General features: G+C 41.5%; 1 protein-coding gene and 1 long non-coding RNA gene across 3 annotated transcripts in view; one reads left to right on the top strand and one right to left on the bottom strand.

Moving 5' to 3' along the window:
• Positions 1 to 3,289: 3,289 nt before the first annotated feature.
• LOC309528115 (cAMP and cAMP-inhibited cGMP 3',5'-cyclic phosphodiesterase 10A-like) overlaps positions 3,290 to 26,512 on the bottom strand; it is a 114,176-nt gene continuing 90,953 nt past the window's right edge. The window contains exons 22-30 of the mRNA XM_082215376.1: positions 17,552 to 18,248; positions 14,866 to 14,988; positions 13,971 to 14,030; positions 12,871 to 12,995; positions 11,029 to 11,087; positions 10,553 to 10,740; positions 9,054 to 9,107; positions 8,085 to 8,146; positions 3,290 to 4,335 (exon numbers count right to left, since the gene is read on the bottom strand). Coding sequence (XP_082071502.1) covers positions 4,239 to 4,335; positions 8,085 to 8,146; positions 9,054 to 9,107; positions 10,553 to 10,740; positions 11,029 to 11,087; positions 12,871 to 12,995; positions 13,971 to 14,030; positions 14,866 to 14,988; positions 17,552 to 18,248 — 1,465 coding nt within the window. The 3' untranslated portion in view covers positions 3,290 to 4,238. The remainder of the gene's footprint in view (positions 4,336 to 8,084; positions 8,147 to 9,053; positions 9,108 to 10,552; positions 10,741 to 11,028; positions 11,088 to 12,870; positions 12,996 to 13,970; positions 14,031 to 14,865; positions 14,989 to 17,551; positions 18,249 to 26,512) is intronic.
• Positions 19,574 to 22,891, top strand: LOC309528117. Of its 2 annotated transcripts, XR_014217524.1 has the most exons (3): positions 19,574 to 19,588; positions 20,504 to 20,660; positions 22,660 to 22,891. It is a non-coding gene; the product is annotated as an uncharacterized lncRNA (long non-coding RNA). The 2 variants fall into 2 exon arrangements; XR_014217525.1 differs by lacking the exon at positions 19,574 to 19,588 and having other exon boundaries at positions 20,444 to 20,660.

The following is a 26,512-nucleotide window of genomic DNA, read 5'->3' as shown; positions in this document are numbered from 1 at the left end:
GCCTGCACACAGCAGCAACTAACCAAATCCCCCAGGCCACACTTTTGGGACACAGCAGAGACCCATGTGCCAGAGATTTGGTTAATAATGCACACGTTTTCCTCTTTGAACTGTTTAACGTGCTTGCATATATCTTTGTTTACATTAGAGCATATGATAGGGAACAATTACATAAAAATAAAAATGTAAACACTGGCTATGCCAGTGTTTTTCAACCACTGTTCCGCGGCACACTAGTGTGCCGCGAGATGTTGCCTGGTGTGCCGCGAGATGTTGCCTGGAGGGAGGCGGGCGAGTCGGGCGGCGAGAGGCGGGGCGGCAGCGACAAGGAGAGGCCGCCCAGCGTGGGGCTCTCGCCGTCTGCCTGCCTGGCTGCCTGCGAGCTCGGCGGGCAGCGCCTCCGTCCGCAGTGCCCGCCTCGCGGCTCTCATTCCCTGCCCCTGCCAAAGCTCACCCAGCCAAGCCGCGCTCTCCTTCCTGCCTCACTTTGCTGCCTCCTCCCCCCCCCCCCCAAAGCTTGGAGGTTCCCCAGCAAGGGGGAGGGGAAAAAATTGAAACTTACACTTTTGTGTGTCCCTCCCGGCGTGACGCTGCGCGCTGACGTCACGGGGCTGTAATGGTGGTGTGCCTCGAGATTTTTTTCATCAAACAAGTGTGCCTTTGCCCAAAAAAGGTTGGGAAACACTGGGCTATGCAAAACTTTATCTTGCCTTTCCCCATGTTATTCAACAGCTACATGAAACCACAGACAGAGGTTGTCTGACAAGTTGGGTGCTGGGTGCCGTTGATACGCTGATGAAGCCCCCAGTTCCCTTCCATCATACTTGGGAAATCACTTGAAGTCCAAAACCTATCTCTGAAATCAACAAAGGCCTGGATGTAGGAAAAAAAGCTGAGGCTTAATCCAGACAAGAAGTGAAGAAAGGAGGTTGTGGTGGCTTCTCCAGTGCTCACCACCCATCCACTCACCTTCCTCAGCATCTGACAGGAGCTGCTCCACATTTTTTAGATTTCCCTCAGGCGGCCTTTATGAGTTACAGACAGGAACAGCACTTGGACACCACTTTGCCCAACTTTGTGGCTGCTCACATGTTGTCCCAGTATCCAGACCTTTGCTCTATACTTTCAAGTAAGCCATGGCTGTGGTGAGCCAAGTAAAAATGTATATAATAGAAACAAATCACTTTATTAAATTTATGGATATTAATCTTATTTGCCTAGTTTATTACAAATCTGGTGCTATTTTGGTTGCAGAATATAGGGATTACACATTGTGGTGTTAATATCTTTTATCAGTCCTGGCCGTTTATTTCTAAGCATATATCACAGGCACACCAATGCATCATTCTGCATATGATCCAATATATAGCATTTTTAAAATCTGCTTGATTTCAGTGGGCAAGTTAATGTTCTCTAAAATCTCTTCCCCACTAGACTCAATGGACTTACAAGTGCTGTACTTTGGACCATGCCTTCAGATGTTGTAATACTGTGAGGCATTCTTTTGTCAGACAGATTGCAGGTTGATAGTCCAGAATGCTCTTTGATGTCTCTTGAAGGGAGATAATGGTTAAGAGATACCTGGAGATCTGTCTTGACAGGTAGCTGTCAGCAGTATGGAGAGAGAGAGAGAGAGAGAGGGAGGGAGGGAGGGAGGGAGGGAGGGAGGGAGGGGGAGAGAGTGCCAAGAGAGGGAGGGAAGGAGGGAGGGAATGGGTGGGAGAGGGAGCTCTGACTCACTTGAAGGTGTATAGGAGTGCAGAGTTGCATCAAACTCTCTCTGGGAGTTTGATGTGAAGTAGTGGATCCAGCAATGCAGTTAGATAATTTTAGACTCTGGTCCACATAACTTGGTGGGGGATTATCTTTGGGTAGATCTACATTGCAAACATCAAAGCAGCAGATTTCAGTGCACATAATACCCTGTTGGATTGTGACCTCGGACTGGGTTTGATAGTAGATTCCTCTCCCCAGAGAACACTAGGATCTGCAGTTTGGCAGGCTGGAAGTTTTTAAAAGCCTGCCTCACCAAACTGCAATTACAGGATCTCTGGAGAAAGCCAGTACCATTGATGCGGCATGCAACAGATGGCTACAGTATCTATATTTTGATAGCAAGCCCGTGTTTTCTAATTCTTGAAAAGTGCCTAGCAATTTTAGATGAAATCATATATATGTGGTTTAATAATCAACCCCTCTTCACAAGGAACTGCGAAATGTAGCTCTGGGAGAGGGAGAGGGGTATCCTAACTGCTTTTTGCACCCTTTGCGAACTGCAGCTCCCAGAATTCTTTGGGTGAAGACGTGACTGTTTAAAGTGCTATCGTAGGGCTTTACAGTGGTACCTCAGGTTAAGTACTTAATTCGTTCTGGAGGTCCGTACTTAACCTGAAACTGTTCTTAACCTGAAGCACCACTTTAGCTAATGGGGCCTCCTGCTGCTGCCGTACCGCCACAGCATGATTTCTGTTCTCATCCTGAAGCAAAGTTCTTAACCTGAAGCACTATTTCTGGGTTAGTGGAGTCTTTAACCTGAAGCGTATGTAACCCGAGGTACCACTGTAAATGTACGGTGTGAATGTGGGCTAGGTGATCCTGCAGGGCTCTTACCTTTTTAGGTGCACCTCCGTCTACGATGGCATCATTGGAGTGAAGTTTGTGGTAACTAATACTACACACTCTTACAGCAACTCACTGACTGATCATGACTGCTTACCCGGTCACAGGGTGGATGGCTGCTGTGGCCCATCATGCCAGGCTCCTTCCCCTCAGGTGCATTGCCAAGGTTAGGCGGTCGGCCATTGGGGAATTCCCAGGCCAGTCACTGGAGACTGGTGGGCTTTCCTGCCATCTGTTGATCTGAATCCTAGCTGGGCCGTGTAGGCAGGGCTTTGGACCTGATAAAGGCAGGCTGTCCGACACTGTCTTACACCAACTCATACAGCATCTCCTCCCTCCTCCTACCCAGAGCCCTTGGTCCCCCAAATATGAGTTCCCATATGGGCTTTGGACCTGATGAATCTTTTTCCCCGCCATTCCTATGGGCACAGCAAAAAGCTCTTTTTCTGTTAAAATTTCCACATTGGAAGTGGAATTAACTAAGGCAAGCCTTACACCTCCTTTGAAGCCAAAGAGGCGCATGTCACAAATAATTCTGATCAGACTGCAAATGCGGAAAATGCCTTCATCTTTATATATCCATTGCTGGTATACAGGCTATGACTAGGTAACCAAAACAGTAAAATGTATCAAAGGGAGAGGACTACAAAGCGGAAACAAAGAGAATGGCAACAGGGAAGAGAGACCAATTTATTAATGTGGTTCAAATAAATCACAATGCATTTCAAGCAATGAGCTCTTTGTGAGGGGTCTATCAGGAAAAGGAATTGTTCATCTCTATTGCTGTGTCTTGGATGATTTGCTCCAAGAAGCTAATAAACATTGAATCCTATCATGGTACAAAGGATTTGGGAGGTTATCAAAGAAATTGTAATGGATGTGAGCTAGTCTTTTTTTTCTGATAGACTCTCCAGTAAACAAAAAATTGCACAAACTACTTTGAGACTTATACCACATGAATTAGTAAATTGGTCCTTTGCATCAGCTGGTTTTTAAAAAACAACAATGGCAGTAGCATAAACATAATTGTACAGTGGTTGGGGAGGAGGGCACATAAATATTTCCAAAATCAAATCACACGTAAACCTAACTTTATGGAAGATTGAGAACATGTATTGGAAGATGGGCTAGTGTGTGATTTTAATGACACAGTCAGTGGATTGATTTTATATGTGCCATTTAATGGCATTCAGGGGAATAAATCAAAGTCACAGTGGAAAATATCCGTACAGTCAAACCATCCACTGAAAAGTTTGAAAGATTACTCTAGACTTAATTTTGAAGTAGAAAATAGTACATATTTTGTAACTGCTGTATCGTCTGTCTGCCATTCACTTTACTTCTTGGGTAAAGGAAAGTAATTAATCAGTTTTCAGTTGTTTATGGCAACAGAACCCAGATTTGCCACAGCAAACTTCAAGTATGGTGGGAAATTTTCTATCAGAACAAGAAGCAACCTATGGGAAACCGAATTAGCATTTTATAGAGTCATAATACATGTTCACATATGCTAAAGAATAGAGACATATTTCTAGTATGTTTGTTTTTTCAAGTAGCATACAATGCACAAGTTCAAATATCTCTCATCATTCATTTTTCACAGTACTGTTTCATTCTTATCACAAAGAATCATCAGAAGATGATTGTTCTAGTGGCACAAAGCATCTTTTTGTTCGTTCAGGTGTCAAGAAGTCCTCCACCATCCCCCACAGATGCCTAAAAACAAATGAAAACAACAACACACTTGTGGCTAAAACCCACTGTGGCAAGTATTTGGCTGAAGCACCCCACCAAACTGTTTTCTACTTTTTTATTAAAGAGTAGCCTGAAATGTTGTGGGGAAAGAGTAATTTGCTCTCCCATCTTCTCACTATTCCATCTTGATTTAGCACTAGACAATGTACAAGGGAAAATTGTCAACTGTTCATTTATCTAAGCTAGAAAGACTCAAATTTAGAAGATCTTTTACCCTTGCCAGATTCAATGCCCTCCCATATTCAGAGCGAATATGCCCATGCAGTTGGAAGGAAGTTGAAACTGTTATTCATGTCCTACTATACTGCCATTATTACAGAGATATACTTTCAGTATTTATCACTCCAATCATGCAGCGAATCCCAAGCAGATCTGATGACCACAACTTAAAATATCTAATAGAGAACAGGGAACCAGAGATTACCTCAAAAGTGGCTAAATTCTGTGCTGCTGCTGCTGTTGCTATACAATTAAGGTGAAAAGCCCTGAATGAACCCAAAGGTCAATGTCTTAGCACACATATTTTAAATTAGCGGTTAAGGTTTTATCATACATATTTCGATTGTTTTATATCTGTACTATTTACCGTGTTCTAGCTTATAGAGTTTAATTTTAACCTATTTACCTGTTCTCTGTTGTCGTATATGTCTGTATTTCTGGTCTGTGTTCATCAGAAATCAATTCTTTCATTCATTTACTTCATAGGATATGAAGCAATGTTCTGTGGAGAAGCAATGTTCTGTGTCTATTGTGGTCTCCAAGACTGTTCCAGAATGTTCCTGTCATGATGCCATCTATACAGAGAGTCCTCCTTATAGTGAGAGCATGTTTGGGAGATGGGCTCTTAGGGCTCCTCCACACTTACCTTTTGCCCCACACCAACTCTATCCCCCCCCCAAAGTATGTTGGGTGGAGTTGAGCCCCCCCCCATCTTGAGTGGCTTGGTCTTGCTGGGCCTTCCTGCGATGGTGGCAGGCTTGCTGGGCCTCTCCATAGCAGTGGCGAGCCTCATTGTCCCCCCTCACAGTGGTGGTGGGCCTCATCAGGACTCGCAGGCTCCTCCTGACACGCATGACATCACATGTGTGCATCACATATGTGATGTCACACGTCGAGCTCCCCCCCCCCATGCTGGGTGGAACTCAGTGTCTCTGCTTTCTAGGCAAATATCGGTACTTTCAAGCTCTGGGTTGGACAGCTCCCCTGCCCCCCGCTGATTTCCGCAGCTGAATCGGAACAACCAGCAAAATTGGGTTTTCTGTGGGTTGTCATTTGCTCTGATTCAGTGGTAAGAGTAAGTAAGAGTGGGTTTCAATGGGGAAAGCGCTGGGGCAAAAAAATAAAAGAAAAAAGTGTTTAGACACAGAGCTTTAAAGCACAGACTGTGCTTAGAAACATGGCACAAAGGGAAGCCTGGATGAGGTCAAGGGTGTTCATCTTCTACAAGTGCTAATTCCTACCTGGGTTGAAGCTGACACAGTCTTCAGGAGCTTTTTTGTTAGCAGGGACTTTTCTGCAATGCACCTCTTCTCTGTCTAGTATGTCCCCTGAGCCACTGGATGAGGGATTGCATGTGACCCCAATGAAAACTACTTTGGACATCTCAAAGGGAGAGTGGAGGATAAAGAAATTTAACAGCAGCAGCAGCAGCAGCAATAATAATAACAAGATTCGAGCTTACATATGTTGATTTAGGGAGTGAATAGAAATATAAGAATATTCCTCTGTAGTCCATTCCAACTCTAATATCCTAATCTAGTCCCAGTTTCAATGAAGATACAGGATTTATGCATAACCCACTGCATCAAAATATGGCTGGAGATGTGTGTTTCAAATGTGTGGGCTACTGAAAGCAATTCAGTGTGGACAGGCAGTATCCATACATGCATGCACATTCATCCCAATGCACATCTGGATATGCATCTGATTCGTTCCTCTAGTTCTTGCTTAGGTTCATGGGTGGGTTGGGCTATGTGTGATTCTATATTACGGAGAGTTGGTAACAAGAGCTAAGCCAGCTGGGTATATTGTGCGCAGGTAAATATTGACTTAGTCACACATTTTGCCTTCAGTCATCAGATAACATCACACAGCACCCAAGAAGTTGCTCCTTTGGGGACTGAATAGTCTCGTTATTAATCTGTGCCTTGCCGCTAATTAATGCCATTTAAATAAGCTTCTGAGCACTAAGGGCAAGGGGGGGAGAGAGATGATCCAGTTCTGACTTCACGCAATTAGACACCCTCCTTCAATTATGCCTCCCAGACTTTGATTCTCAGGCTCCTCACAGCCTTTCAAATTCCCTAATCTATAATGAAGGAGACTGACGCCAGCTCCCAAAATGAGAATCATAATAAAAGGAGGGCAAAATTTGGGAGTACCCTCATTTATAAACTGTCTTATTATGCAAATATCTCCAAGGCATGGTACAATTTAAAGGAATCTGAACGCACACTTTCACTGGGAGCAAAATTGGAAATCGTCTTAAAAGTTTAACACATTAAAAAATATTTAGTAAGGGCATTTCTTTAACTGTCTCCCGGCTAATTACTTTTAATAATTAACAGCCTATAAAGGAGACTAATTAACCTTGTATCCCACTATTATCAGCTGCTAATTGCCTTAATATTTTATTGCCAATAACCTCTAGGATAGCCATATTTCAATGATTTTAAAATAACACCACTGTGGTTTGATTTGGGTTTTTTAACTTCTGACATAACAAATTCCATTATTCTTGCATGAAAATGAGCTGTTCATATCCTTCTGCATTTCCCTTTTCCGATGTCATCAAAGCAGAGCAGGCTTAGCTTTTCTCTTCATGGTGCTGAATAACAGCACATGTTTTTCTCCATCTGTACAAAATCCCTTCACTGACTGTTAGTGACTAACAAATGGATGAATGGAAGTTTGGCTAGAAATAACCTTTTGGTGACCATCCTCTGATGGGTTTTTTGTTTGTTTTGTTTTTTGTTTTGTTTTTTGTTTTGTTTTTTGCACTTACTGAAAGCTCTCACACCAATTGTCCCAGAAAGAGCTACTGTTTGTTCACCTCTCAACTGTAGAGGAATCAGTTATGTTGGTATAAGGCCTTTCAAAGGGTCACCACCACAGATTGTCACAAACAGTGATTGTTTGCTGCAGTTTGGGTGGCTGGCACTCAAAAGTGTATGGCCGATTCTTCATGGCACAAGTCCCTTGACTGAATACATCGTGCATGCTCTCCTCACAATCCCTAACATGGCACATGTCCCTATGTAGGTGTAACTCAAAGTAAACTCCACAGAGTTCAAGGGGCCTTATTTCCAAATAAGTGTCCAGAAGACTGCAGCCTTGCTTAATGTTTTTGTGAGCATGTGCATGGTGTAAATATAATGTAAGGGGGATTCCATAACCAATCTGTGGCAGGTAGTATAAAGAACAGAGCCATATCTGGCTTCAGTCCTCAAGATTTGTTAAAAAATAAAATATTAGGGAACTCGGATTTATGTGGAAGCACCCCCTTCTGATCCGGGGACCTTTTTTCCAATGCCTGATCTGTGGGGACTCTACATTTACTCAATAATGAGAGAAATGCAGTTGTTCAGGGTCACTCTCATCTGCTCTTGCTGAATGCACTCCATAGTTAAGCCCTAGGTTACTCTGACTCTGAGTGAGCTCAGGCACAATTTAAGCCTTGCCTAGTTTATTATTAGAACGTTCAGACTCACCGCTGGCTTTTCTCACTAAACTTCTGCCTCTGTAATGCACTTGTGATTGTCTGTTCAGCATCCTGAGAAACACAAAATGAGACAGATTCTTTACTCGAAACAAATTGGTTGATATAATATACATCCACGCAATTCACAGATGACTGATACAGATATATAATGTTTATTCATAGCTATTTGTTTACATAAAGAACTTATAGATATTTATATATGTGACTTAATGATGCTGACGTACATATACTGATGAAATGAGTGCCATATATATAGGTCTATATATGTAAATGTTGGTGGTATCAGCTCTGCACATGGCACAGCTCGGGAATTCTAAGAAACCAAAAAAGTTTTGAACTCAGTGGTTAAAATCAGTGCAGTATTGGAAATTTCAGTTTGCCATCTTGATTCGAAATGGCATCCAACTGTATCTAAACATAGATAGAAATCTGTTTTGTTTGTTTGTTTTTTGTTTGAGGAACTATCATGCTAGTTAAGCGTTGTCCAAATGCATAGTGGGCAGAAAATATATAGCAGACTTGTGAAAAGTACCCGGCCTGAAATTTATAAGTGGATTATGTAATTATCCTAGTGAGAAAGTGCAGCATGGGCTGATTGAAAGCCCTTTTGCAAAAAGTCCCACACTGCTCTTTGTAGAGTCTGCCTGCCTCTCCTTCTTCCTGTCCTGACAAAACCCCAGATTGCTGCAGTGTAGTCTGGAATATTTCAGTCCACCATCCTGATTCAAAATGGCACCCACTAGTGTCCAAACATGGGCCAAAACCCACTCCTCTATCTTGGGATCAGTCACACAATCAGACAATGATATCTCACGAGGTATCTTAACCCATAAAGAACAGACAGACGGATAAACCATTTTCCAAAACCTTTAGTAGCCATAGGGCAAGTACCCTTTCTAATGATGCAGTTTTTGATGTATTGAATGGATGTATTTGACTAAAAATGAATCAAACTTACTCCTATTTGTTTTTTAAGAAACTTGTTAGATGCTTGGAGCTTTGATGCTTCACCCTGTAAAAAATCATAAATATGCACCTTCTTAAACATCTTGCCATCTTTTTTGATCAGTAAAGACTGTAAAATTTGGCTAAAATCATAATCCTATAGAATCATAAGAATGTCAAAAAGTAAAGAGCAGCACTACGAATTCAATATTGGAGCCCCCCTTTTTTTTAATACTTTCAAACCATTTTTTATACTTTCAAGCTTCCTGTAAGTTTGTCCAGAATCCCTTACACTTTTTTTAAAAAATCACCTTCCGGATTGTGGGGAGGTGCTGCTAAGCTCTGTCTGAGCTGGTATTAGCATCTTGCTTGGTATTGCACAAGAGGCGAATAAAATGTTGAGGGGCAGTTTGTCACTGTTCAAATAACATAACAGGAAGCTCATGTTTTCCACCTACATACATTGATATTTGCTCAGATATATATAAAGTGTGTAAAAAACAAAACAAAAAGAGATGATCATCCCCTTTCCTTTGTCATGGATTCATTCACTGTTCCTAGCCATTGTTCCTTTTCTAGAATGCCATGAAATATTGACACAGTTCATTTTGTTTGTGAGTTTCTCCCTCCAATGAGAAGATTGTAAACTTTTGCTTCACTTTTGCTTCTGATTTCAGCTAGCCACAGTTTAGCAGTACATCCAAACCCTAAGCTGTGGTTAACCTTAACCAAGGTACGCTTGGTAGGGCCACGGGAGAGGGCCTTCTTGGTGGCTGCTCCCAGACTTTGGCACTCCCTTCCAAGAAAAGTTATACTGGCTCTCTCCTTGTTATTTTCTGGCAGGTGAAGACTTTCTTGTTCAAACAGGCTTTTGGGAAGTGGCTGTTTCTTAAAGAAAGGACTGATGCTGTGCTGTTCTTATTTTAACAATCTGCATGTTTTAGTGGATGTGTGTGTGTTTAATTGCATACTCTCTGTTATGTACTGAAGTTCTCACCCTGGGCCAGCAGGGGGATACTGTAGATAGTTATGCAAATGAAGGATCGAAAGTGACATTCAGTGATTGGATAGTTTGCATGCAAATAAAGGATCGAAAGTGACGTTCAGTGATTGGCTAGTTACAGAAAATGGTTACTGTTGCATTCTAGTGGAGCTCTATATAAGCAGGCCGGCTGAGCTCCTCAGTTCAGTTCTGTTCCAGCTTATAAATAAAGAGCTGCTTTGGAAGAATCGCTGTGTCGTCTGATATGTTCGCCCACAACTTAACACTCTCCAACTTGTTGCTGCTGGAAATCAGGGTGTGTGTCTTCCCAGCTGTACTCCTGTGTGAGTCATGTGACCTGTGTGAGCTCACAGAGCTCCCAAACACATGTTTTCAGGCTAAACTTGCAAGATCACAACCTTGCACGGAATCACAGAGCCCAGAAACATAAAACTAAGGCATACCACCTTCAACACAATGGAACATGGTGATATCCCCACCTACCTTTTCATTATACCCTTGGATCTTACCTCTAATTCTTTAACGGTCTTTTCTCGGATGTTGGCGATGCCAGCAACCGCCATCGTTTCTTTAATTTCTTTTTGCATTGCTTGGATTTCCTCCCATGTCGTGATAACTTGGCATCGCAAGGATGCAAGTAGCTCAGCGTTGGAAAGGACAGGAGTCTTTGCTTTGGACGCCTCCTTCCGTTCCTTTTCTGCAGGTGCAAAAACATGATGGTGGTTTGGAATGGAGCATTGCAGCTGCAACCTTGCAATCCAAAGGCAAAAGCCAAACAGGTTGAGGAGAGAAAAGGAGTGAAGTAGCTTTTCCCTCAGCAGGATGTCTCTCTCAGCAGCCTGACACTGTAGAGAACTATGGCACAATATTAGTCAAACTCAGAGTGCAACATTGGACAACGCCCACTGATTTTACAGTTCTTCTGTACGATCCATAAAGCATACAACACATCAGTCCCATTGTTCAAAGCAAAGCTACCACTCACCCGTCATTTTTTCATAAGACTGGCTCATCCACAGCTCCATTTCCAATTCATTTCTTAATCTGAAATGTAAAAGAAGGAAAACGAAGCCTCTAATTCATTCCAGTCCAGCAGTGGCAGTGTTTTAAGACTTGCACAATATACGCCAGACCCAAGCAAAAGTGGAAGAGCTGATCCTGTTGAATGTGTTTACATGAGGATTACTCCAAATGCAAAATGACTCCAAATGTGCACTGTGTGTTTGCTCACCCACCAGTTTATTAGCTGCATGAATGAAAGGCAGAAGCCCTTGGATAGCAATCAGATTCTCCTGATTGCCCTTTTCTCAAATATAAACAACAAGGGCCATATTCTCCAGTCATTTCCATGTTTACCTTTTGTGGGTATTGTATTTTGTGGGTGTCAGGCGTAAGCCATAAGGCAGGATATCAGTGAATGAATGAATGAATGACAAACAAAACAAAGGGGGGGAAGCACTCCTTGCAAAGGCTGACGTTATTATAAGTGCACATCAAACTAGGTTGGCTTCACTCAGCCCTACAAATTGCAGGTGCTCATTTCTGGGGTTAGCAACATACATAGTTTTCCCCCAGTTCTATCATATGGGACAATTTGAAAATCCACATGTACAGCTCTGAACATTTGTCAATGCCAGAAAGTGAAGTGAGTTCCTTGATTCATCAGGGATGTCTCTACACAATCATTTTAAGAGCCCTACAAGATTTTAGTGCAGGCAACCAAGAAGTCTCCTTCAAGGTTTCAAAGTTACTTTTAATAATATACTGTTGATATCATTCTGAGGGCATGAATATTCATGGATATAACAGAGAAGCAGAAAGCATGACAGACTTTGTTCACATCCTGCTTTTACTGGGAAAAGGGCCAATAAGTTCCAGGACTTTTGGCAAGAGATTAAGCCTGCAAGTCCATAACATTGTTATTGGAGAACAAGTCCTGTTGAACTGAATGCAACTGGAAGTAAGTAATTTTGGAACTGCACTGCACAAATGTACTTAGATCCCATTGGCATGAATAGGGGTTAAGCTGCCTAACTGTGTGCAGGCGTGGAGCCTAAGACACCACATATATTCACAGCCAAAAAATTTTGTTCTGTGCCAAGTGGATTATGATGTGATAAGTAAGAAAGTAAAACGGGTGAGACTTTTTGAGCCACCGAAGAAAGACAGAAACAGGAGCAACCACCAAAAACAGCTCTCTGTCTGTACCAGTTACTTATTTCTGCCCCATTAATAGCATTATTGAAAGACAATAGTGGAACATTCAGAAGGTGTGGAACTCTGGATATAAGCAAATCTGTCCATTTTTGGTTTCTCTGTTTTTCATTTTTCCACCCTTAAATTTAGTTCTGCACATTTCCACATCAGTTTCTGATTATTTATAATAATAAGAATGTCCTCTTGAAGATTAAGCAGCATTTTCATGCAAATGTCTCCTCACATACACAACTCTATGTATTTTTGCCTAGCCATGGCCCCTTATTACATGTATTTTTATATGTTAGTTTCACCAATCCATTTACCCTAGTATATGCATATTACAGCACATTGTGTGGCTGAAGAACCACATCGCAAAATTCAGAGAAGTGCAAATTTCAAAAGTTGGCTGAGTTTTCTTCGCATCCTGTTTCAGAAAGTGCAGGTTGGGTATGTTCACCTGTAAGTGCCAATTGAATTCCCTACCCACATCCCTGCAGGCCAATTCATTTGGCAAAATCTATGTCTAGGCCTTGGTGCTGTGCCTACCAAACCCACAAGAATATTGGCTACCCTGGTTAAGGCTCTGTGTGTGTGTGTTGTATAAACATTTCACACTTACACAACTTACTCTTCGTTTCTTGCTAAAGCCAGTCTGGATTTCTGCACAAGATCCTGTACCTCCTGCCTATTCTCTTCTATTTCATGAGTCATCGCTGCCCTCTTCTCCATGCCTTTGACTTCATTCTGCAAGGTCTATATTGTGGTGGAACGACAAAGACAGCCATTAGGACATTCCAGCAGGAGGGAAGCATAGCTGTGAGCAAAGCCGGTTTGCGCTATTTTTCTTAACTGGGGTGACAGAATATATCTTGAGTTTGTGTTTATGTGCATACATTTGACACACCATAGATTTAACACACACAAACTACTGAATCCTGGGAACTGTAGTTTTGTCCTTCTCTGAGCTACAATTCCCAGCAGCCCTTTTACAATTATGGTTATAAGAATTCGGGGAGGGGGCTACTTTAAATGTGTGGTGTGTACACTGCCTATGATTCATGTCGCTGCATAAAGGCCAATTACAAATACTGAGCAACATCAAGTACGGGACAACAATACACAGGCCAGATCCAAACTTACAGCAGAATGAGTAATCTGTAATCTGAACTACAGGTGAGGGATAGAATGCTCCCCTGTGTTAGAAACGTCCTAGAAGAAGAAAAATCTAACTCAGCTCTTTGCCTGCTTTTTATACACCTTTAAACACCAGGCAAAAACTTTCCTCCTCAAGCAGGACTTTGGCTGTTTGACATCCAATGCCCTTTCAAATATGCTGTGGAAAGGGGAAATTATTGGTTTGCTTCTGTTCTTATTTTTATTATGTATTATACACACATACACACACATACTGAAGTTAATGTTGTGAACCACTCTGAAATCTATGGGTACAGGGCGGTATACAAGTTTAATAAATAAAATAAATTAAGGTCATTCTACTGCAAGTGCTAAGGAGGCCTAATAGAGCACACACAGAAGACTAACCCAGCTATACCATTAGACGTAAGGGACGCTTGAGTTCTGTGCTGCCTTAAACTGGGGACATATGTTATGTGAAGTGTGGATGGCAGAAAGTGCCATCCATAATGTTTACAACAAAGGAGCACTGGGACAGGCCCAGACAGATTCATACATTGCATTATATTGAAAAACAAACATTGGTTTTTTTACTCTGTACTGCATTGTAGGGAGAGATTCCAGCAGGATCAGCATGTAGAGTTCATATTCAGTCTGTAAAGCCAAACAAGAAAGTTAGACAATCAGATATCTACATAGCTTAGAGACGGCACTTAGATGTTCTTTGTTCCCACACAGTGATTTTGGAAAAGCGGGACATCTCACTCCTTCCTGATCTTCAAATACATTTAAAATTTTCTATAAGATGCGAAAGAACTTGATAAGCTAGTGGTCAACTGCAAAGGATACCCAGAGTTTTAATTTGTACATTTTATTTGAGAACTACCACTTATTCTATGTGACGATGACTATTAGTATGTTAGGCAGCCCTCCTTGCCTTCCTGCACTTCAAGAAAAGCCCAGCTGATGAGGTCATGCGGTTTTCAGGAAGTGTGAGAATTCAGGGAGGCTGCAGAAGGCAGACTGCCCAAAATATTATTTATAGAATGAAAGGGCACTCATGAAACTCATTGGCCACATTGAAAGCAGGTTAAACACAATAAAAAAAACCTGCAGCCACCAATGAGAATTTCACTGAAATTTTCCCTTTCCTTTGGTAATTCATAAATGCAGTTTCTTTTTTCATAAATTGTCCAAAATTGGGCTTTCTTTTCTTTTCTTTTTTCTTTTCTTTTAGAGAAGGGGGGAATTTCCAGCACATTTACTAGAGAAAACATGCACATCCTTCATAGCATAACTTTGTACAAATGTCCCTTTGTATCCTGTGTTGTGATTGAGCGGTTGTGTGAGCTACATAGAGCTACAATGATGTTGTTAACTAAGCAACTGTTAGTTGAAAATGAATTAGGTGTTAAAGGCATCACAGGTGCCAAAGCAAGCCGCCCGGGGCTCGGGATATCCCTTCTTAAATGTTAGGAACAGCACATACTTTCACTTCCTTCAGTATGTCACCAAATATCAAAGAACTGTTGCAGATATCTTCAAAAACGTCACCAACAGCCTGCAACCGGTTGAAATGAGGCCGTCTGCAGTCGCAGATATTCCGAAGCGCCTGGAAAGGAAGAGAAGGAAATTCACAAGGTTTATTCAGATCTGATCCCTTTGGCATGCAGGCCAAATATAAATTTCAGACAGTCAAATCCCAAGCACTTCCAGACCAATTTCTCTTCCAAATAGGGAAGAGCTGTAAGCCCCATCACAGATGGTGTTTTGGTTCATAGAAAGGCAAGCAAGTTCCTGAAGAGAACATTTGTACAATTTATATCCTGTAGTATCCAAAGATCATGTTACTTCTTCCAGGAACCCAACTTCTCCCTTGCTGTGCATACTCCATGGTTGTTGTTGTTGTTGTTGTTTTCTTTAAAAAAAAATACAACCAATAAAGTCCTTCATGCCCTGGGCAATACAAATTCAAAGCCAAGAAGGGCTGGATTCTGCTGCCTAAATTATGCAAACTGTTTCTTTGTATAATTTCTCAATTTTTGCAAACTTTATTCATGTTTTGGGAGTCAAGGGAGGGATAAAGTTGCTGGAACGTCAGTAACAACACTAAACATCTCATTCAACCACCTATTCTGACTCCTTAGATGTTAGCAGACAGTGAATGTGTTCATAAGCCCCATGGCCCTGTCAGGATCAGGCATGGACTGGCAGGCTCAGGCTGAGGAGAAGAAAGCAGATGGAGGGGTGAATCATGGGAACTGGGGGTAGAGGTTCTTCCCCTTCTAGCCCTCCTGCTCAGTGGAGAGCCTCACTGGGGCTGAGGACAGTATTGATCACCCACTAAGGATGGCTGAGCCAGAGGCAGCAGAGGCTGAACAGGAGCGGAAGATGGAGCCTCGCCACCAAGGACCAGACTCCACCTCTGTAGGTAGGAACAGACTCACCCACCCAGGTGGAGTGTATGTTTACTAACTCAGCCTTCTCATAAGGTGAGATACTCTTGCGGCTAAGTGTACCATGCCTCATCTTTGAAAGTTTTGCAGGAGGGGATTGGAAACTTATTGGGACATCTTCATTGCTTCTTTTCTGTTCTGAACTTCCTGCCTGGGCCCAGAACTCTTCACTCTGTCCTCGTGTTTTGGGTGAGAGTCAGGACAGATTGCCACAAGAGCTAGAAAGCAGCTACTAGAATGCTTGTGGGAATTAGAACATAATTCATTGATACTATACTGGTTGTGTTGGCTACGTATTAGCTTCTGGGCGCAATTTAAAGTGTTGTTTTGGCCTTTAAAGCCCTAATCCACAGTCTGTGGCACTTTTTTTTTGACAGTTTACATTTCTTGGTACAGAAAGTATTTATCTGATGTGTAGAGATCTTTCCTATTCTAACAAATTCAAGAGGGTTCTGGAAGCTTCTCCATGTGAAAGAAACAAGCAAAAGGTTCAGGATGTTTGGGTCACTCTTTCAGAGAAGCCAAGTACAGCTAGCTTAAACTGGTTCTGTTATCTCGTCTGTTAAGGTCATGATTATTATAATAGTAAGGTCAGAAGGAGCCTAGGTTTCACTTTCACTTTCTATCTCTCCTTCTGGTGTGGTGCTCTGTATATAGTGTTAAGGTTTAGTCTTACTATAAGTTATTGTAAGTTTAAGTCAAGTCTGCTGCAATTGGACTTCTTATGGACAGTGGCAATCCAAATGTATTGGATTTGTGACCATTATGCTCATTTGCCTTGGTAGCAGTAAAGCTCTGCTGGATAGTAATAATAATAAATAATATTTTTTCTTTATACCCTGCCCTTCCCTGTTCAGAAAACCGGGCTCAGAGCAGCTAACAACAAATTTAAAACACTTACTTGTGATACAACAAAAAACAGCATAAAATACAGTATAAAAGTGTGAATAACAATAAATTCAAAAATAAAAAATCAATTTAGGGGAAAATCCATCCAATAAACATTAGATGATCACCAGGGCTAGCTGGCTAAATTAGTCCTATGAAATACAATTGCCTCTGGTCTATTTTGGGGAAAACCTGCAAGATGTTTAAGTTTTTACTCTGCTAACTATACGTTGGAATCTGCTCTGGATCAATAGTGAGCAGAATTTTGTGGCAGTTTTGGCATTTCCAGACAATCTAGTTAAACTGGGTTCCTACAAAGCTGCTGAAGGGTTAATTCAGAATTTGGGGGGACAGTGGGCTGCAGTAGTGGTTGGTGGTGCAGAGTGGGGTGGAGTGGCACTGCTCAAGACTGGCTGCCCAATGTGGAGATCACTGCTAGTAACCAAGAGGGGGAGAGTAGAGGAAGTGGTGGGGTCAGTGTAGTGTGGAATGAGCAGTGGGGTCTGTCCGTCACCTTTGTCCTCTTAGTTACCCTCAGCAACCTCCACCTTTGGAAGCCGGGTGAGCAGGACCAACCCACTCCACCCTGCTCCACCGACCACTGCTGGTTAATTGAACCCATTCTAACAGATGACAGGTTTGAGAGCTTGAATACCCAGATGAGGCCTAGTGATATTTCTCACTCTTCTAATAGACAACCAGTTATCATCTCAAGATGAATACATGGCTTACCCACAACACTGATTCCCCCCCCCACTTATCATTTTTCCAGAGTTTTACATGTGTTGGGAGCCTGTGTTCCTCTCTCATTCCACACTACCCTTTACTTACCTGAGCCAACGTCCTTTCATGGTGCTCTGCTGAATCGCTCCCAATAAAGTCATTCTTCAGCAAATCTTGCTTTGCGATCACATCCTTCTGAAACTGCATGAACTTGCGAAACTGGTCCGTTCTGGTCACACCAGCCAAGTAAGAAGGAAAGAATTGGTATTCATCTTTCGTCTCCTCCATGGCACAAAGCCGACTGTTGATTGTCGGTTTGTATTTCAACGTTCTCATCTCTGGAACCTCCAGCTCTTCCCTAATAAGTTGCTCTTGAAAAATGCCCAGTTCCTCCTTTGCCTCCTCAGCATCCTTCTTTCTTTGCTGTTTGAAAGATGTGGAATTGAGGGAAGTGCTCACTGGAGATCTGTAGCTGGCCTTGAATGCCCGAGGTTGAAAACATGACTGAGAAGCAGATTTGGCACGGGTGGGTGTGGGTGTTGAGTCCACACAGCTGCTCAAGGTAGCTTGTGTTTTTCTGGATACCACACTGGGTGTTGTGAAATTGGTTCTTTTTGTGAGAATTAGTGCAGATTTTTTGGCACTTTCCCAAAAGTTGTTCTTGATCCATTGCTGGGGCTTGTAAAGCTTGTCATGGTTCAGGTGGCCAGAGGTGTAAAGCTGAATGTCAGCTTTGTGGGCCTTTTCCATTCTGTCTAAGAGGTCCTTGAGGCTGCTTTTTTTGTTCTCGCCTGCCATGAGGAATGTTCACCGCTGTGCATGCAAACAGAATGGTCAAGTCAAGCAAAAGAAAGCGAAACATTCATCTTGGTGTCTCTTGTCTTCCATCAAGAGTTCTAGAAGTATTTTGGTTCACACTGGATATCTGGATGCAGTTGACCTAACCCCACCACACCATAATGCCTCTTCTTTAGGAAAATAGCACTGTTCCCAGCCAAAACAAACGCTCCCTTTATTTTGCACCTCTCTTCCCCAATTCATTCTCCAGAGGACTGTTTGTCACACTGGACTATATAGGCAGAAATGCAGTCAGAATGAGTGTGAGAAGAAAGGTTTTCACTCACTGGCCAAACCTGTGCACAGAGTCTATGTACATGAAAACAAAAATGCAGAGTACAGGTTGCTTGCATATAAGTTGTACCCGTAGGATCTGTTGTACACATAGGATCCATATACAGCTTTGTATGAACATAGGCGTTTGAGATATGGCCAATGGTTGCCCCACTTTCCATGTGTTTATTCTATCTATATTGTCATCTGCAGAGAGCTATTGCATTTAGTGAATACATGTCATAAGAACCGCATGAATGTTTTGTATGTGTCCTTAAGCCTACCCTGCTAAGATGGCTATTTTACTAGGGACCAGTAGGCTGACATGTATCCAAATGCACTTTCAGGTGGTAAAGCTAGATTGTTGTTATTATTCAAAGAAGGGCTACTTGAAAATAGCAAAGACAAATGAATGCCTTTTGTTTAAATTTCAGACTAACATGCCAGCTATGCTACTCACATTTTTCAAGGTGTAGGGTGTTTGGGCAAAATGAAGAATCACTACTTGTGCTATGTGGGAAATAACATCCACCTTGGGAATGAAGGCTGGATCAAGTTATAGGATTTAATGGAAATGACAACAACAACAACTTTATTATTTATACCCCACACATCTGGCTGGGTTTCCCCAGCCACTCTGGACAGCTTCCAGCACATATAAAAGAATAATAAAATGTCAAACATTAAAATCTTCCCTGATGCAGGGCTGCCTTCAGATGTCTTCTAAAAGTCTTTAAAGTCAGCCAAATCAGTGCGGTAGAAATAATAAAATTATTATTAATTATTCTAAGTGGAAGGGTGGGAATGTGTACCCATCATATCCTTTAGTCAGCCTGCTAGATCCCTAAATAGCACCCACTGTCTGGTACAGGGTCTGCCTGCCCATCCTGTGTGTTGTGGCTTGAAGTGTTCCACAGCGGAAAGACCAAAGTTTCTTTTCTGCTTAGATCATGATCTCCATTGCCTCCAGACACTGCATAGATGATCCTTTCCCTCTTGGCCAAGGATTGGTTGAGAAATGGTCCATGTGCAAAGGTAAAAAAATTAAAAAAACGACCTCTGGATGGTTAAGTCCAGTCAAAGGTGACTATGGGATGCAGCGCTCATCTCACTTCAGGCTGAGGGAGCCGGCGATTGTCCACAGACAGCTTTACGGGTCATGTGGCCAGCATGACTAAACCGCTTCTGGCGCAACGGGGCACTGTGATGGAAACTAAAGCGCACGGAAACGCCGTTTACCTTCCCGCCACAGCGGTACCTACTGCATTTAGCTACTCACATTGGTATGCTTTTGAACTGCTAGGTTGGCAGGAGCCAGGACAGAGCAACAGGAGCTCACCCTGTCACACAAATTTGAACCGCAAACCTTCCGATTGGCAAGCCCAAGAGGCTCAGTGGTTTAGACCACAGCGCCACCCGCTCTCTTTTGGTCCATGTGGCCACCACATGTTATGTTGGAATTCTGAGCTTATGTTGGAATTCTGAGCTTCGACATGATTTCTGAGTTTCCTACCAATAAACACTTTTCAATCACTTAGAAAACAGCAGAGGTTCAAAACATAGCAAAACACTACACATTTTATTGCTTGGGTCATCTTGGAAGAAATTACCTATAAATACACCAGCATGGCTAAGTGCAAGAAACTTATTTTTTTAATTTAAATATAATGGAAGAAAAATAAATTAACAAGTAGCAGTCTTTCAAGAAATTCCAGCTTCAAGTAAGCAAGATATGTGTTGTTGTTGTTTTGTGGCATCTTGCTTTTACTGTTTACTCATTCAACACAATTCCTTACTTGTTCAAAACGGGGGGGGGGGGGACTCCCAACAATTACTCTAACAAACCCGATTACTAAAATGCATTTAAACTGCGCACTAACTTACATTTCACAAACTCCACAAAGTATAAGACGTTAACTGCTGCTGCTTTTATGCTGGTTCGTTCCCAAGGAAACCAGTCAAACATTCCAAGTTCTATTTAAACTGCCTGTGCTTGTTAAACAACAATGCATGCGTGACCAGGCCTGATCAGAAGCAAAATCCCAGTTCCTGGATATTCCACAAGATAATCTTTATTTGCAACAGAGGATATTTTAACTTCTTAATGGTGAGTCCAACTTCTTTGTTTGAAAGGATAGCTGGTTGAAAAGTGTTGAATATAGCAAACTTTCCAAGATAGGATTGCCTGCGGTAGTGTTTTCAAGTTCTGAATTCATAATATACAATATGTGTGCATCAAACACAGTAACTTTAAGGTATGGTGCAAAGTAAGGTAGAGAAGAATGAGAGGCAGGATGGTGGTCAAAAGAGCCAAAAAATGCCACAGCAGCAGAAAGAAGAGTTTCCAAGCTGCTTATATTGTTACGATCAACAATTAGAACAAAACTAATGCTGGATTTTTTGAAAACACAAAAATGCTTCTGTGCGCTTAACATCATACAGCAGTCCTCTCAAATTAGCAAGAAAAGTGAGTTCGATTATGCACCCTTATTGAACTATTTATGCAGCTCCCCCTACACATAGAGAGGGAGACTACACACACTGAGCAGAGGTTTCTGTTCCCACTTCTCCCCAAAAATTGTAATAAAAATGAACACAAGATGCTTTTTTAAAAAAATCTCTGTATTCAGTAATATTCACAACATGTATATATGTATATGTCTGTATAATTCAATTAAAATTATGAACAATTCTAAATATTTAATGTATCATACATATATTTATATGTATAATTACATATCCACAGAAGATGCCTTGCTGCATTACAGCCAGCTGTTAAAGCAGAAATAGGATTCACTATAGGACTCCAGATATGCATATGTTCTGGCTGTTTGGTTTTGCAGACTTATTTACAACTTATCTAGACCATAATAAACCATTTTTGTTTATAATTGTAAAGATCTGAGATCGTTTAAATACAAAGACTGCAAATGAATACATGAAAATATTACATACCATATACAGTATTTATAATTCATAGATGCAAAGTTAAGACCTATTTAAATTATTGCACTTGCATATTTTTTACAAAGTTTCCTCAGCATTATACATAACCTCCCACCTGAACTCCTTAGATATAATAAAATTGGATAGTGTTGCCTCTGAAGTTTTTTTTCTTCCCAGAACAACCCACCAGAACCTGGAAATACATGGATCTAAATCTACAAACCAGTTACTAAATCTACAAACCAGTTACGTTAAAGGTAAAAGTAAAGGTACCCCTGACCATTAGGTCCAGCCACGGATGACTCTGGGGTTGCGGAGCTCATCTTGCTTTATTGGCCGGGTCATGTGGCCAACATGACTAAGCCGCTTCTGGCGAATCAGAGCAGCGCACAGAAACGCCATTTACCTTCCCTCCGGAGTGGTACCTATTTATCCACTTGCACTTTGACGTGCTTTCGAACTGCTAGGTGGGCAGGAGCAGGAACCGAGCAATGGGAGCTCACCCCATCGTGGTGACCTTCTGATCGGCAAGCCCTAGGCTCTGTGGTTTAACCCACAGCACCACCCATACCCAATGTATGGAATACACTCCCATATTACAATCAAGCACAGTTTTTTGGTCAGCAAACTATGAAAATTACTCTGGTGTGCCTTTGATCAGTTGTTATATTAGAACTATATTCTGTGTCTCCTAATGCCAATTTAGGGAGAATGACCTGTTGTCCTCAGAACAAATGTAGTTGCCTTACACATTGCACAACAAGGGGACTGCATCACAGTGCTTTTAAAACTTGCCAGAACCACATGGAGACTTACAGGTCATCTACTTTTTTATGAAAACAAATGCCTTACATATTCTATATAGCTTTAGCACTGACTGAGCAAGTGACTTGCCGACCCGTTAACACAAACCAGAGAATACAGAATTTTGTCAAATTATGTGCTTCACAATCGACTCCATTGGCACAAGCGCTGTGCTCCCCCAGCGCCAACCATGGAAGCTGCAGTGACATTGGTGTGGGGAGGGGCAGCTCCTCAGCCCTGCCCCATTATGTCATCCACTGCACCATCCATTTGCATTGTGGCCTCTGTAACCTTTTTCCCTCTAACTTCTTCCACAAAAGGTTAACAGCTTGCGGCCTCTTTCAACTTTTATTTAGGCGAAATGATTCAGGGTGGCTCCAAATGTGACACAAATGACGAGCAAGCACCTACTTGCAGGCTGAAGTTTGGACTGGGACAATGCCATGTGACCTAAAAACACGCCTACTTGCAACAAAATCCCAGGAGATGGAAGGCTATGCATGTACTTAATATAAGCATGTAAATTTTACACTGTAAAAAGATAGCAGTTACGTAATACTGCCAAGAACATTAAATGACTTCAATCTACCTAACTTCTGAGACTCTTTTATATTGTAAAAAGGAATACAACTCAATTCTGGTTAAAAGTTGCTGTGCAGGAAGGGATAGAACATAAAAGGATAGATATATACCATAAGTTAAAAAATTTCAGTGCCAATGGCAGACAAGAGTAAAGTGCATCTGCTGATCATCTGCAGGCAGCCTGCGATTCTGCCATCCATGGAATCACTGCGTATGTGAGTGCAACCTATTTCCATAATAATAATAATAATAATAATAATTTATTAAATTTGTATACTGCTCTTCATCCGTAGATCTCAGGGCAGTTCACAACTTAAAAATAAAGGAAAAAAACACAAAATACGTAATAGACATGAACAAAAACAAACCAATAACCCCCCTTTCAAATGTGAGTCATCATTATGGAAATAGGTTGCCCTCACTTGCAGATGGTTTGTGTAGTGCGCACACATACCAAACAACTCCTAACATGGTCATCGGGTGTATAGATATCAAGCTGCACCATATGTACCATTGCCACTACAGTGTGAACCAGCCTGAAGTCTGAATATTTGGCAATTAAAAATAAAATAAAATATCACATATCTGGAACAGTTTTTGCATTACTAACTCTGTCATTTTTCTAGGGTGTGTGCGTGCATACTGTGCATAGGAATGCTTTGCATTAATCAGAAAAAATATATAAGACATACATAGACACATAAATGCAGCTGTCCAAATGAACAAAATCTGATCATATTAGGTTATGTTCTTTCTTTAACAGGGACTCGGTTCTGCTGGGCAGCAATGCCCATATATAACTATAAGAATGATTAAAGTGAATCAGCAGAAGACCTTTACCCTTAGGGCAGTGAAGTCAACTGGATCCATTCAACAAACTGGGTCTTTAAAAAGACCTGCCAAAACACAGATTTAAATCTAAATGTTTTGTGTAAGACAAAGGCTCAAACATATTTCTGCAATTATATTTCTGACCAGATAGTGCACATTTACATACAAACTTGTAACAGTATTTGCTGTTAAGGCAAATCTTTTTGGATACCCATTTGATTGGGGGGGGGAGATAAATATTTTTGAGCTAATGAAGCATTGTGAACAATATACTGACAGTACAGTCTGTACGAGAACGAAGTCTGCTTCTAACAGTCCTCCATAACGGCAAGGGTTCACTCTTAATGATTGTGCTATATTTAAAGTTTTGCAACAGCAGCAACAAAAAAGTACTTCGAACATTATAGCATGTGATTCTATTGTCAAGTAATGAACTTGGCACACCAGCTCTTTTCAGGGTTATTAGACCATCTCACAGATATCAACCTGCATAAAGATATTCTCACAGTACCTTCCATTTCATTGTCACACTGTTGAGGATACATCTAAGCAGCAATAGAAAAAGCACTAGTAAAGTGTCCCCTACAGCTTCTTCACATGCATGTCTTAAATCAGGGGCGGTGACTCTTGAGAGCTGCATTTCCTGTTGGCCATGCCTAGAAGGGTTGCATTGCAGTGGTGCACATGGCCACAAAAGTAAGCAGGCCAACATGGACATGGCCATTCCACAGTCACACACACGCCACACACACATCACACACAGCATGTGGTTTGTGCAGATCAGGCCTATACGTGGTGGACATTTTATGTACAGTCATTTAAATGTTACATACAGTACATAAATGGCAGCCAGGCCCATAGGAAAGTGCAATCTTGCTCCCTCACCACTCATAGACCTTACACACCTGGGAGATTTGAGAGAACAGTGTAAGATAAAGGGAAAAGAAAAGGATATACTAGCTCAAAATTCATTCAAGTTAACAACAGAACTTGCTGAGGTCAGAGGAGTGAGGATTAAACTCAATGGCTTATTTATACATCCTACATGCCTATTAAGGTTAAAATGTTTGCACTAGGTCTGAAACTCAATTCTGCAAAGAAGTATACACTGACTTCACTTAATGTAATTATTTGCAGAATAGGGGCCCAAGTTAGTACAGACCTTCATTCACAGTATTCAAGTGCAAGGGTTTCCAAATCACTCTCTGGTTGAGAAGGCAACCTGCTTACAATACTAAGGAGGGTGTTTTTTGTTTTTGTTTTTTGTTTTGTATTTTAAAAGCTCTCTGTTGTTTGGGAATTCAAATGGAAGGGCAGAACAGAACGCACACAATACAAGTGAGCAACACAAAGCCTAGTTTCATTTACTGTGATGGTACCATGAAAACTTTTGTCTGGAAGGTCCTGTTTTTTGTGGATTAGTTGGGATTTGGAGACTTGTCTCTAATACTTGCTAAAATATAAGTTTAAATACCTGGCAGATTTCTGTTGCCAAATTTGAAATTTAAGCCCATTACTCTTACTAACGTTGACAGGAAGGCCTCTTAGGACCTTACAGGACAACGACATCTCTACTTATCAGAGGCACATATTCTATTATTTCCATTGTAATAATGGGCACATATTGTAGCTGATGAAATCGCTTTGAAGAACCATAGGTCACACCCAGGGCTTTTTTTCAGGGAATGCACAGGAACCCAGTTCCAGCACCTCTCAAGTGGGCACATTGCCATCATTAGGGAACATGGGAGGTGTCCATTGTAAGCTCTGGCACCTCTTTTTCTAGAAAAATAGCACTAGTTATACCTTTCAAATGTTTAACATGTTTGCAGTAGAGCAGTGTTCCATGATGTAAACAGAATAATTACTGGAGTCTTCTATCTGGATGTTAAATTCCTCCTCCCCCACACACATTTGCAGCAAGATTAATTCAAGTACTGTAAACTCAAAGATAGTTTCAGTCCCAGATATTTTCTGGTAGCGTCTGAGCTGATTGCACAGAGATCAAACATAAACATTTACAATAACAATGTGGAAATGTCCTATGTATAGCCAAGAACTCCCCAAGTGAAACTGGCATTAAAGCCAGCCACAGTATAGTGTTGTAGGTACCACTGAAAATCTCTGCTACAAAGACAAAATGCAAAAGCAACACCCAAGATTTGCCTTCCTTGCCCAACAATTTTAAATTAAGGCCTCAGCAAAGTAGCCCATGAGAAAAAGGCAGTCTTTTATTTACAAGCCAAGCATTTGCTTTGATAGCTGATTCTGCAATAGTTGAGTTGTCCATCAGTCTCTCTGTACACACTGGATCAGCAAAGAAAAGAAAGGCGCACAAGTCTTCCCAGTTAGAATTTGCAGTATTTATCCTTTTAAAAGCCTTAAAAGGTGGTGGGAGTCTCAAAGAAATTTTAAAATGTGAATCAGTCTGTAATTTCCACAGGTAGCACATCTGTCGAAGGGCTATTTGTCTGTGCTGGTATCCATCCATATGCTTCTTCTCCTCGTATCACTTTTTCCCATTGTTTAAGATTTTCCCTGGAGAGGCAAAAAGAGCCAACATTCAACATAAAATTACTTTATTTCCAAAATAAGATATCTATGGTATACAAAAGTCAGCAACAATAATATTTTATAGGGCTTGATCTCTAGTAGGCCCTTTGAAGGAGACTCCGGAATGAAACCACTCAGTTACAATTTACTGAGAAGTTCAAATCTGTCGCCTTCGGCCTGAATGGGTTTCTGTCTCATTGTAAGTACTAATTAGGTTGCTAATACCTGGGTGTATGGGGTGTT

Source organism: Podarcis vaucheri (assembly GCF_965113315.1).
Source record: "Podarcis vaucheri genome assembly, chromosome: 3".
Taxonomy (NCBI): domain Eukaryota; kingdom Metazoa; phylum Chordata; class Lepidosauria; order Squamata; family Lacertidae; genus Podarcis; species Podarcis vaucheri.
This window is presented reverse-complemented; position numbering and strand designations above follow the sequence as displayed.